The sequence below is a fragment of the Caretta caretta genome, chromosome 3 (assembly GCF_965140235.1).
Source record: "Caretta caretta isolate rCarCar2 chromosome 3, rCarCar1.hap1, whole genome shotgun sequence".
In the NCBI taxonomy this organism is placed as follows: domain Eukaryota; kingdom Metazoa; phylum Chordata; order Testudines; family Cheloniidae; genus Caretta; species Caretta caretta.
The window spans coordinates 32,107,533-32,120,580 of record NC_134208.1 but is presented as its reverse complement, the minus strand read 5'-3'; the positions used below and the strand labels follow the sequence as shown (position 1 = coordinate 32,120,580).

At 41.8% G+C, this 13,048-nt stretch overlaps 1 protein-coding gene across 1 annotated transcript; it reads left to right on the top strand.

The window, feature by feature from the left end:
• Nucleotides 1–238: 238 nt before the first annotated feature.
• Nucleotides 239–12,670, top strand: IAH1 (isoamyl acetate hydrolyzing esterase 1 (putative)). The gene is made up of 6 exons (XM_048845470.1): nt 239–376; nt 5,882–5,934; nt 6,426–6,574; nt 8,139–8,300; nt 11,289–11,410; nt 12,268–12,670. Exons 1-6 carry the CDS (start codon nt 311–313, stop codon nt 12,442–12,444), a joined length of 729 nt encoding a protein of 242 aa, XP_048701427.1. The 5' UTR covers nt 239–310; the 3' UTR covers nt 12,445–12,670.
• The last annotated feature ends 378 nt before the right edge of the window (nt 12,671–13,048 follow it).

Below are 13,048 nucleotides of genomic sequence, written 5' to 3'. Positions count from 1 at the left end.
TGGCAATGCACCCAGCCCTGGGAGGGGGAGGCAGGGGCGATGCCTGGGCTCACCTGGGGGGCTGGGGCCCGGGCCTAGCTGCGCGCCACAGCGGCTACCCCTTGGGGAGCGGGACGCTGACCCCTGTGGCGCCGCCTCGCGGGTCCCCCCCGTGAGAGGAACGGGTGCCGCCAAGGCGGGCGGTTGGGGCGGGACGGGCGCGGCCCTGGGAGGGCGGTGAGGGGCCGGCGGGACGCAGCGGAGGGCGGGCCCGGGGGCGGAAGTCCGGCGGGCTCCCGCCTGTGGCCGGGGCGAGGCGTCGGCGGCGGGGATGGCGCTGCGCAGCCCGCTGGTGTCCTGGCCCCGCATCGTGCTCTTCGGGGACTCCATCACCGAGGTACCAGGGCTGGCGGCCTCCCCCGCCCGTTCCCGCCACGCCGGGCGAGGGGGCCGGGCCTGGCGCAGGGCGGAGCTCGGAGGCTGCCGGGCCCGCTCCGCTGTGGGGTTCCCCGTGGCACTGACCAGCCGCAGCCCCAAGGAAGCCTGTGCCCGTGGCCCCATGGCCGTGTCCTGTAATCCGTACGCGCCTTTACACATCCTTGGCCACACCGCCCACACACACACCCACACTGGCCCGATACACCCTCCCACGCACGCAATGGCCCCATACACCTGGTGCCCCGTGTCCCATACAACCCCCCCACCCACCCAGTGGACCTGTGCACCTCTTGTCCATGTCCCATACACCCCCCACACACACATCTAATGGCCCATACACCTCATATTCGTGTCCCATAGATGTCCCCACACACACAATATGACCCTGGCCCCCATACACCTACTGGCTCCATGGGTGCCAGGTTTGTATTATTTTTGTTGGTGCCCAGAATGGGTCCAGCAGAGCCAGCCCAGCCGTCAGACATACCAGGCAACCACCCCACGATTTGGGGGGGGGTGGCTGTGCTTTAGGGGGATGTGGGGTCCAGGACGGCCGGGGGGGGGGGGGGGCTGGCACCAGTGAGCAGCCCATCCCACCCCGCTGACTCCTGGCATCATTGCAGGGGGGAGGCAGAAGCTGGAATGAGGCAGGGCAGGGGCTTGGGGGAAGGGGTGGCCTGGGTGCAGAGAGGGGGCACAGCAGGGATGGAAAGAGGGGCTTGGGGAAAGGGGTGGGTGGGGAGTGGGTGAGGGGGAGGAAGAGGCAGGGCAGGCTGGGGCCAGCTTGCTTGCTCCTGCCAGTGCCAGGTGCCCTGCTAACCCTCCAGGCTTCCTTGGACCCCACATGCCCCCTCCCCGAGTCTCCTGCACACCGCAAAACAGCTGATCAGGAGGTGTGGGGAGGGCTGCCGGTGGGTTGGAGGAAGCTGATAGGGGGCTGCTGACGTATTACTGTGGCTCTTCAGCAATGTACATTGGTAAATTCTGGTTCCTTCTCAGGCTCAGGTTGGCCACCCCTGGCCTTGAGTATGTAGTCTATAACCAATGTGCTCGTGCCCATGTCCATGCTGCCTGGTAGCATTTTCAGAGGCTACAAGCTCTCTGTATCGCTGTTGGCCTTAACTAGCAAATACAGCATTACTGAATACCACTATAGACTAGACCAAGCAAATTATTTGCCTTTTGGGTTCTGTCTATATTAACCACAAGATTAAGCACTTGTAGCGCCAATGTAAAACTGTAATTTTATCCACAGCATCACTGGTAGCTACTGTCAGTGGTTTGTCAGATTAGAATTGCTTCTCACCTAGGTGCGAGGCGAATATGTTTTCATTCGGGTCGGAATTTTCAGTGAAGCATTGGCCTGGGCTGTGTGTTAGATTGAACACCTGCCATTGGTTAAGGTTATTTTTTACTTTAAAAGAAAAAAATTTATACATATGTAATTGAGAGGGAGTTATGTTCTGATCACAAATCAGCCTGGCTACTGAACAGTTGTAGTTATGGCTCCCTGAACATGGCCCTCTAGGGGGCCGTGGGCAAAGTATTTTAACTGCTGGTAGAATGTGCAGGGAGAATTCTGTTTTACCGTAAGAATCACTATAGTTCACATGTTGGGGCTGCAGTAGATGTGGCCATTGATGGTGTGTGTCCTCAGTGTTTATTTCTGGTTCAGTCTTCAATTATATAACTTTCCATCCAGGATTCTGTTATGAGCACTGCTTCATAGTTAAAACCAATATCGAGAGCTAGGTTCTAACAGGAAAAACAGGAAATCACAGCTGCTTTCTACCCTCACACAGGGTGAGGGTACATTTATCTGAGGTCAGAATTCAGTTCCTGATCCTTACCTACCCATTGAGTTTCTGTTCATTAGAGAAAGCATTTTAGAATCTGTATGCATGGTGGTACATTATGAGTGGATTTAGTCCCGCCTTGCAGCAATTCTGTAAGTTCACATGCTGGAAGTAGTTAACTGACAATGTCGCAGTCAGGAAAAATATGATTGGGACCAGAAAGAGAGCCACAAAACAATACATTCTAATTGACCTAACTGCCTGATCAATAAAGGCATAAGTGGCAACCTGGCTCCTTACATATAAGCTGAACCGAACATACATGTAACAACCTACTGTGTACTCAAAACTGATAATGAATGAATCACTATCCTAATTAGTAATGATTGTCTACTTGTGTCCAATTTGCCTGTGTTATCATCTGGTAATTACTGTTTGGCTGTAAATTAAAGCTAATTAAAATTAGATTAATATATACAAGGATTTTACAGCCTAATGCAAAGAGATGTTTTCATTTTTTTAAATTTAAAGTTTGTTGTTTATTTCCATGCAAATTTTGAAAGGCAAACTATGATGTGAGAATCAAAGTGAAAGGCCATAAACGGAAATGCCAGTGAACACTTGTCAAATTGAGCGGTAAAAAGTAAACAAATGACAAATAATAAAAACTAAAGGTGATTCTTTTGGTTTTAATCATCTAAGAAGTCATCAATAAAAGGTATAGAGGTTTGGGAGCAGTTAAAGAATCTTTTAAAAATACAGTTAACAGTTGCGAGTGTCTCTTTAATTATGAGCAGGGGTGGCCAACCTGTGGCTCCAGAGCCACATGCGAGTCTTCAGAAGATAATATGCGGCTCCTGCTAGGAGCCGACTCGGGGGGAAAATGGTGGATGCTCAGCACCCACTGGCAGCCCTATTAGTCCCCCCTCTCCCCTCAGTGCCTCCTTCCTGCCCGCTCGCAACCCCGCAATCAGCACCTCCTCCTCTCTCCCCCATGTCTCCTGCCCACTTCGAGCAGCTGTTTCACGGCATTGAGGCGGCGCTGGAAGGGGATGAGAGAGGATGTGGTTTGCAGCCTCACCCCTCCCTCCCCCAGCACCTGAAGAGGTGGGGTGGAGGTGGGGACTGGGGAAAGCGGTGGAGTGGGGGGCGGGGACTGGGGAAAGGGGTAGAGTGAGGGGGCGGGGCCTGGGACAGAGCCAGGGGTCCAGCACCCCCTGGCTGGCACAAGTGTCTCCTTGAATAAAGCACACAGTGACTAGCTGGTGTGGAAATTTTTAATCAAAATTTTTCTTACACCATCTAACAATGGAAGGCAAGTGCAAACAGAAAAGAAAATACACTGATGAAAATCGATGCTTCCAAGAGGAGTGGGAGAATAAATACTTTTTTGTTGAACATAATGGTAAGGCCATGTGTCTTCTTTGCCAGACATGTATCTCTCAGTTCAAATCTTCAAACTTGCAGCGTCATTTTGCTTCGAGCCATGCACATATGGATCAAGAAGTCCCACAAGGTGCTGAACACCGCACTTTAAAACTGAAAACTTTGAAAAAACAAACAGATGTAGAAGCCCAGTTCTGCACCAGATTTGCCAACCAATCGCAGACTGTAATGTTAGCCTCCTATTATGTGGCCTGGCACATAGCCTGGGCGAAAAAGCCCTACTCTGAAGACGAGGTTGTAAAAACTTGCCTCACTGATGTGATTTCAATCCTGTCACCAGAGAACGAGAATCTACAGAAGAAAATTTCTGGCCTGCAGCTTTCACGCCACACAATAGAACGCAGAATCTCCAACCTGAACAGTGACATCAAATCGCAACTGCACTTGCAACTTCAGCAGTATGAGTATTTGATTATCACTCTCAATGAGTCGTTCCATACACAGGATAAACCTCAGTTATCGGTATTTGTCCGCACTGTGTCTGACGACTGTGTTGTAAGGGAAGAACTCCTCGATATGATGTCACTAAAGGACAGAACTCATGGATGAGATCTAAAGGAGGTTGGTAGTTGATGTTGGTAGTTGTGAAAAGCCATTTGCCTTTACAGAAGCTCACTGCCATTGCAACAGATGGGTCTCCATCCATGTGGGGATCTGTGAATGGATTAGTAGGGCTCTGTAAGATTGACAAGAGCTTTCCCGAATTTTGGACATTTCACTTTATTATTCATCAGGAGCAACTGGTATCTAAAAATCTCAAATTTGATCACATCATGAAACCTGTCTTGCATATTGTGAATTTCATTCTCTCAAATGCACTCAATCACAGACAGATTCAAAATCTAATTGAAGAACTGGATGAAGACGACTCCCCTGCCAATTTCCCATTTCACTGCACAGTTCGATGGCTCTTGAGAGGTAAAGTTATTTCCCATTTTTTCGAACTCCTGGAACCAGTACAGTACTGCAGTTGTTTCACAGACAAACACTTGAGGGAGAACTGACACACTTTCCCTCAACGTCACAACATCAAACCAGATCAAAAGAGAATGCAGCAGAACCCCTAAAACGGAGCACAACTAGATATATAGATTAAGGACAGTTTTGAGGAAAGATTCCAAGATTTGCAGCAGAAAAGACCTCAAATCAGATTTCTGACTGAACCTTTTAGTGCTGAAGCCAATTGTCTGAACCCCCCTTTAGTCACTGACGAAGCAACATCCCAGATGGAAATAATAGAACTTTTGGAAGATGAGAGATTAAAATCTGTTCAGAAGACAGAGGGGACCCTTACTTTCTGGAAATCTGTACCAAAGGATAAATACCGCAACATCAGAAGTGCAGCCCTAAAATTAATCTCAATGTTTGCCTTGACCTATCTTTGTGAGCCTGTTTTCTCGACACTCAAACATGTGAAATCCAAGCACCAATCCATTTTGACAGACAGCCACTTAAGAGAATTGTTATGTGTGAGCACAACTGAACACAAACCAACTTCAAGGGAATTGTTGAAAGCAAAGATTGCCAGAAGTCCCTCTAAGTAAAAGATTAAGTTATTATCGTTAACTATACATTATAAATGTATAATAAATATGCATTATCAACTTATATAATGATTATGTGTGTGCATATATATATATATAAACATACACACACACACACACACATATATAATCATTACATATTACCGTGGCTCTTTGGCAATGTACATTGGTAAATTTTGGCTCCTGCTTAGGTCTGCCACCCCTGAAGTATGAGGTAACAGATGCATAGTTCATTTATACGAGCTGCTCTGCAAACTGAAATTAAAGCTACAGGTCCACATTTAGAAACGATCAGAAAAAGTCCTTGGCATCAGTCACTTGTTACACACCTAGTTGATTTACTTATGTATGGCTTGATCCTACACAGTTCTTTGGCCCACAGTCTGAAATCAGTGATAGTTTTGACTGTGGAAGGACAGTGCGATGTGCACTTCTCCTGTACTGTTCCCTAATGCGGTAACAAAATGTGTGGGGATTGGGCAGGGCCAACAGCAGCCTCAGGGACACATTAATGGCCTACCTTTCAGAAGACAAGAGAGGCCACATAAAAATAAAGGGCCGTTAAATTTGGTGGGTGAGGAGAAAGGACAATAAAAAATGCAGGAAGTAGAGTGACATGCTAAATTGTAATCCTAGATATGTTTTAGTTAATATCTAAACTGTGTCCCTTTCATTTAGTTTTCCTTTCAGGACAATGGTTGGGGAGTGTTGCTTGCTCAGAAATTGGTCAGGTGAGACTTGTCGAAGTTTGTATTTTAAATGTAATGTTTAGGATGAAAGAAGGCCAAGCAGCTTTTCTGTAGTAAATTGTTTTAGTTTTTTTTAAAAATCAGCATTTACTTACTTATATTTGGAATTGTAAAAGGATCATATGGAATGCCTCAGTACTTTTTCTTTCAATTTCTGTAAATCCTTATTAAAGGCTATTGCAAAGGTTGAGTAAATACTCTCTGATTCTGCAGTCAGAGCCATGCATATGGATCTTTGTGGCCATGTGAATCAGATTGCAGGATTGGCACCTATATATTTAGACAAACTCTACACATATACTTTATACAAACACTACATATATATTTAATTATCCCACTTGTCTACTGTGTAATCTAGTTGATTTTAGAGGGGTAGAGAGCCTTAAGGCAGGTATCCAGATGGAATGTTTTGAAATTTCTAAAATTTTGCTCTGTAAGGGGGATTTTCTTCTTGTTGTATGTGTTTCTTTCAGAAAATGTGATGTTTTAAATCGAGGACTGTCAGGTTACAATACCAGATGGGCTAACATAGTTCTTCCCAGATTGATCAGCAAAAGTTCTAATGTTGAAAATATTATCGCAATTACCATCTTCTTTGGCGCTAATGACAGTACTTTAAAAGGTAGGTTAATTTTCATTTTTTCTCTCTCAATTGTTCTCTTAAAACAAGTTTTAAAAAGTGTAATATGTCAGAGATTACCAAACAGAGTGGAACACAAAAGGGTTAACATTTCTCCTGGTCCTGCTCTATCAGTTTTTTTTTTTAAATGAGTGTACTACATTACTGTACCGTTAATCATTTAAATCTCATGTGTACTTTTGGTTTTTGTTGCTCTTTCTCTGGCCAAATATTCATGTGTGAGACTATGGAGGAAATTTTCAAAAAGGCACAAATGGCTCTAAGTGTCTAACTCCCTTGGGACTTTCAGGTGGAGTTAGGTGCCTAACTCCCATTTGTGCCTTTGGAAATAGCCTTGTAATCCACTGGCTGATGGAAATTGTAGTCAGAATGTGAGAAAAGACAACGGAATGCCTTTCAGCCTCTGTTAAAGGTATGTATACTAACAAATATAAATATTCTGAGGATAATTATAAAGTCAACAGTTGGGACCAGCCCTCTGTAGGGTCCATGAACTTTTTGCAGCAATAAATTATTGTGGACTATTGTATTCTATCCACACATAGCATTCGTCTGTTTTCTCTCTAATTTTAGTGTGTTTGCTTACTTTATTTTGTAACCCATTGTTCCATGATGACACTTATAGGGCGTGGTTAATCTCAGTCCTAAACTTCTCAACATTTCTTGTTTACTTGTACTGAATTGGCACTGTGTGTATGACTTGAAATTTTTGTTTTAAATGTTTTTGGACATATTTTGTGATGTCTTTTTCTGTTAATATTGAAAAATCCGTTGTTTTTTCAGGCTACACTCAGGGCTTGTCTATATGGAGCAGAAATGCATGCTATGGGAATGTGATTTCTAAAGCACACTAATGTGTTGTGCACTAATTGGACTATACAGTATTATGTTAAAACACACTAGGGAACTTTTAGTGCACACCAACAGGGTCTACAGGGACAAATTGGTGTGTAATACATTTGTCCACTTTACAAATCACATCTTGTTGTGTGCATTGCTGCACCATGTAGACAAGCCCTAAGAAGATAAATCTGCTAAATCTTTGTAATCATTTGATTTTCTATTAGGGAAGTATACAAAAAAAAAAAAAAGAATTAATTAATCTGTTAGTGACCTTGGATCATTTTCTTTACAACATATTCCTCATTTATCACGTTAAGCAGCAATATCCCACCTCATGCTTTATTTCTGAAAAGTACAGTTCTGAGATCAAGAAAATGTGTCTCTGTCTGAGGAAAAAACAAAAAAAAAGTTTAATGCCTTATCAGCTTCTCCCTGTACTGTTCAAGTCACCTTCTCTTCATATATTTTAAGTGGATAGGAAATTATTTACAGTACTTGCAGTTTTTCCTCTGTCTGGCTCTTATACCTTGGATTTTGCTGTATATCATTTTCCCACCACATCTGATGAATTCATGAATCATGTAGAACTTTATATTGAAAAGAAGCAAAGTATCCACATTTGTATGCTGTGTAAATAAGTATTGTGTATAATTTACAATGGGCATCTTGGTTTTATATGAACAATTGTTTCTTCCCTAAACAGATGTGAATTCCGACCAACACATTCCACTGAAGGAATATGCTGATAATTTAAAAAGCATGATACAATATCTGAAGTCCATAGATATTACTGAGGACAAAATTATTTTGATAACACCACCCCCTCTCTATGAACCAGCTTGGGAAAAAGAGTGCATTGCCAAAGGTAAAAGGAATTCTCCCAGTTTGGGGATTAAAAACAAGTAGAAAGGTTGTCAGTGTGGGTGTCCAAGTTGCTGACCTCCAGACTGACAAAGGATTTGCTCGGTATTTGTGCCAAACTGCACATTTATTCTCTGAGCCAATGGAAAGAGGCTGCTGGTAGGTCTGCTAAACATCTGTGGAATATCCATGTGGACAAGCCGAAAGCTAATTAATAACATTCTTTTAAAACTGCAGTTTTCATTGGGCTATTCATTAATGTAATTGGTAGAAAAAGCTGCACTTTAAAAACTTAGGGTTTGTCTCAGAACATTTTTTATTTATATAAAAGATGTTGACTGGATAATATTTACGCTCTGGGCTCCTGTATTATTACATTATAGATGGTGTAGTCTGACCATGCTGTGCCTTAACACCCTTTGCAAAGCTGCCTCCAAAGTGGGTAGCAATGCAGCACGGTACACCTGGGATCATTTTCTTGCTGTTACAACATATTCCTCATTTATCAGGTTAAGCAGCAATATCCCACCTCATGCTTTATTTCTGAAAAGTACAGTTCTGAGATCAAGAAAATGTGTCTCTGTCTGAGGAAAAAACAAAAAAAAAAGTTTAATGCCTTATCAGCTTCTCCCTGTACTGTTCAAGTCACTCTTACAATGGAGAGGTAACCCTGCCTAGTTCCTAGTGGGGAGCCTTCCTGACCTCAGCTGGTGTCAATTGTCATAGCTTCACTGACATCAGCTTTTACAGTTTGCACCAGCTGAACGGCTGCCCCCAGGTGCTCATATGTGTTTGGACAGCCTGTGCAGTGTCAAGGTATTTGCACTTCAAAAATAATCCTGACAATGTTATTAGTCCATTCCTTGATGGCAATGGTAGAATTATCCATCATAATGCAAAAAAGACAGAAGTGTTCAATAAATATTTGTTCTGTATTTGGGAAAAAAACAGATGATATAGTCTCATATAGGGTGATAACACTTTTTCCAGTCCACTAGTGTCTCTAGAAGATGTTAGAATCCATTAAAGTTAGACAGTTTTAAATTAGAAGGGCCAGATAGCTGGCTCTTTTAAAATTCTTGGATGCAAGTTAAGGACCAATAATGTTGTGGACCAGTAATATTGATTTTCAATAAGTCTTGGAGCAATGGGGAAGTTTCAGAAGACGGGAAGAAAGCTAATGTTGTGCCAGTTTTTAAAAAGAATAAATAGAATGACCCAAGTAATTTTAGGCCTGTCAGCCCGACATTGATACCAAGCAAAATAGTGGAGCAACAGATATAGGAGTCAATAAAGAATTAAAGGAGGGTAATGTAATTAATGCAAATGGGTTTATGGAGAATAGATCCTGTCAGACTAACTTGGTATTAGATTATAGTTTGGTTGATAAAGGTAATAGTGATGACATAATATACTTAGACACCTGAAAGGCATTTGACGTAGTACTGCATGACATTTTGGTTAAAAAACTAGAATGATAAAAAATGACATGGCACACATTAAACTGATAGATTTCACTGATTCAGATTGTTAAGTGGAAGGGGTAACATCTTGGAGGTGGTCACTTGAAATGCAGGGGGCAATTGGGGGTTAGATTGTTAGAGGGAAGTTTCATTGCATTGAAACAGGAGCTCGACTATAGGTTAATTGGTGCTCAAGGCACATGGAGCATCAGTTTCTGTACAATTGCATCTGACATGGGGCAACTGATTTCTAATAAATTTGCACTTTATATATACTCTTATCCCAGGTTTCAGTGGTAGCCGTGTTAGTCTGTATCAGCAAAAAAATAAAATAAACCGAGGAGTCCTTGTGGCACCTTAGAGGCTAACAAATTTATTTGGGCATAAACTTTCGTGGACTAGAACCCACTTCATCAGATGTATGAAGTAAAAAATACAGAAGCAGGTATAAATACATGAAAGGACATGGATTGCTTTACCAAGTGTTAGATCGGTCTAATGAGATAAATCAATTAACAGCAGGATACCAAGGGAGGAGAAATAACTTTTGAAGTGGTAAGAGAGTGGCCCTTTACAGACAGTTGACAAGAAGGTGTGAGTAACAGTAGGGAGAAATTAGTATTGGGGAAATTAAGTTTAGGTTTTGTAGTGACCCAACCACTCCCAGTCTTTATTCAGGCCTAATCTGATGGCATCTAGTTTGCAAATTAATTCCAGTTCTGCAGCTTCACATTGAAGTCTGTTTTTGAAGTTTTTTTGTTGAAGAATTGCCACTTTGAGGTCTGTTAATTGATTTATCTTGTTAGACTGACCTAACACTTGATAAAGCAACCCCCATCCTTTCACGTATTTGTACCTGCTCCTGTATCTTTTACTTCATACATCTGATGAAGTGGGTTCTAGCCCACGAAAACTTATGCCCAAATAAATTTGTTAGTCTCTAAGGTGCCACAAGGACTCCTCGGGTTTTTTTTACTCTTATCCCAGGATCTCAAAACATTTTACCTAGACAGATAAGTAGTTTGCTTTAGTTTCTCCTCTGTAAAATAAGGCTAAGAGAAGTCCCGTATCACCCAGAACACGGATGGACAGGCTTGTGATTAGACATCACCTCTCTTAACTCTCTTCTATCTGCTGGGGGCATAGGAGCATTGGAGGTTGTAAATAAGTTATGCGGATAAGATGTACATAGGTGTTGGACAAAAAGCAATGGCTAAAGGCAAGCCTAACACAGAACAGAGGTGCTATGCTATGTTCTTACACAGCTCTGCCACTGCCTCTTAATTCTCACCAGCCACACTTCTTCTGAACCAAAGTTTGTTTTCAAATTAATCTCAAAAAACAGCAGGCTACAACAGAAGGCTTTTAAGGAGACGGATTTAGCTCCCACTTGCTTTAAAATTTACAAGATTCAAATTTTAGTTTGAAATGGTTTAACATTAAATAAAAATCACATACAGTAGATAGTGACATAGTCTGATTTAATTCCTGTGTTCTAGTTCATTTAGTATTTTCTTAACTTTCAATAGGTGACAAATTAAACCGCTTCAATTCTACCACCGGAGAATATGCCAAGGCATGTGTTCAAGTAGCTAGAGATTGTGGGACTGAGGCTCTTGATCTGTGGACACTTATGCAAAAGAATAATCAGGTATGAGGTTCAGAAAAGAAGTTTGTGAAAATGCTGAAGTGTCTTGTGTAAAGCAATAGTTAGTACAGAGCTTGGGGAGGAACTGAATTGTCAATCTTGAAAAATAAAACAAGAAATCATGGGTTATAGTTTACCCTATTTGGGAGGAAACATGAATCCAGAATACTTCATGCTGGGCTAGGAAAACACTTAAGGTGATTTGTTTAAATACAACTGAATATTGTGTTTGGTTATCAGACAATAATATATGACTGCTCTAAATATAAGTGGTATCCCACTTTGCTGGAACTTCCTTTCTAAAGGCAGTCAGCAGTTGCATCGCAATATACTTTGTAAGAATATTTGCATAAGTAGCCTTCCTGAAGTGCAACTGGCTGACCATCACCAGAAGCTGAATTTAGGCCAGATTTTCAGAAGTGCAGTGCACCCAGCAGCTCTTATTCTGACACTTAGAGGCAGATTTTCAAGAACTCAGTTTTCCATCTGCTGAGCTTTTTTGAAAGTCTGATCATTTACTTTGATCACATTTGAGCTCTTTTGAAAAACTTGACCCTAGCAGGTAATTCAAGTTTGGCAAAGTGGATCTTTTGAGACAAATAGAGTAGATTCAATATTTTGGTTGCCCCGGTTCATCAATTGATAATTTTCTTATGGGTATCAGTGACATAAGAAATACAGTACATTTACCTGTCTTTCTATCCTTTCATAATCTTGGAAAAGTTTCTTAGAAGTGAGATTGATTAAAAACTACATTTTGTGACTACAGTTTATCGCATGGTATTATGAAATTAGTTATGATCTTATATTTTTTGTTTCTTAAAGATTTATTTAAATTAACTCCCCCCCTCCCCCCATAGGACTTTTCTTCCTATCTATCGGATGGACTTCATTTATCAGTAGTGGGAAATAATTTTTTAGCAGCTCAGCTTTGGTCTCTGCTGGAAAAGAAGATTTCCACATTACCTATGCTGTTTCCTTACTGGCGTGATGTAGATAATCAGAATCCTGAAGTTAGCCTTCGTGGGAAATCCTGATCAGTAACATATTGACCAAGTCTGTTGATGGACAGGAGAAAATGTGCATTCAGCAAAATACTCCTAGTGTTTTTCTTAGAGAAAAGATAGTATTGATGCAAGTTCTCTCTCAAATGTTATGGTTTATGGAAAAATAAAGTTACCTTTAGACATTCCATGGTATGTTTTAAATAGGTTAATACAATTTTCTCAATGACTGAACGTATTAAAGCTCTGTTGGACAGTTGATTTCAAGTGTAAATTTCTGACCTTTGCCAACACAAACCAACACGCGGCTTCAATATTGTCATTATTACTGACAAAGGTTTTTAAAACTTTCACTAATGTGGAGTACAGGACATGTGCTCAAGGACTGTCAAAAACCTCACTCAGCTTTGAATGGGCAAATTTCAAATTTTGAATTCTTTGTTCCCTTGGTTAGGAACCTCCCAGTCATGAGAGATTCTAAATATTTCAAATCATAAAGCACCAGCATCTACTACCTGCCAGAGTTTTCCACAAGCTCTGTCACTTCTTAATTGAGGTTGTGAAGTTAAGCAGCATTCAGCACGGCTAAGTGTGTCATTAATACAAAATAATCCCAGCTCCTAGTGTCAAAGAATTT

Excerpts from the sequence above, each read along its gene's own strand:
- IAH1 (XM_048845470.1), top strand. The coding sequence starts at position 311 with ATGGCGCTGCGCAGCCCGCTGGTGTCCTGGCCCCGCATCGTGCTCTTC. Across the intron at positions 377-5,881 it reads TCGGGGACTCCATCACCGAG|TTTTCCTTTCAGGACAATGG; the intron begins GTACCAGGGCTG and ends CCTTTCATTTAG. Across the intron at positions 5,935-6,425 it reads CTTGCTCAGAAATTGGTCAG|AAAATGTGATGTTTTAAATC; the intron begins GTGAGACTTGTC and ends TGTTTCTTTCAG.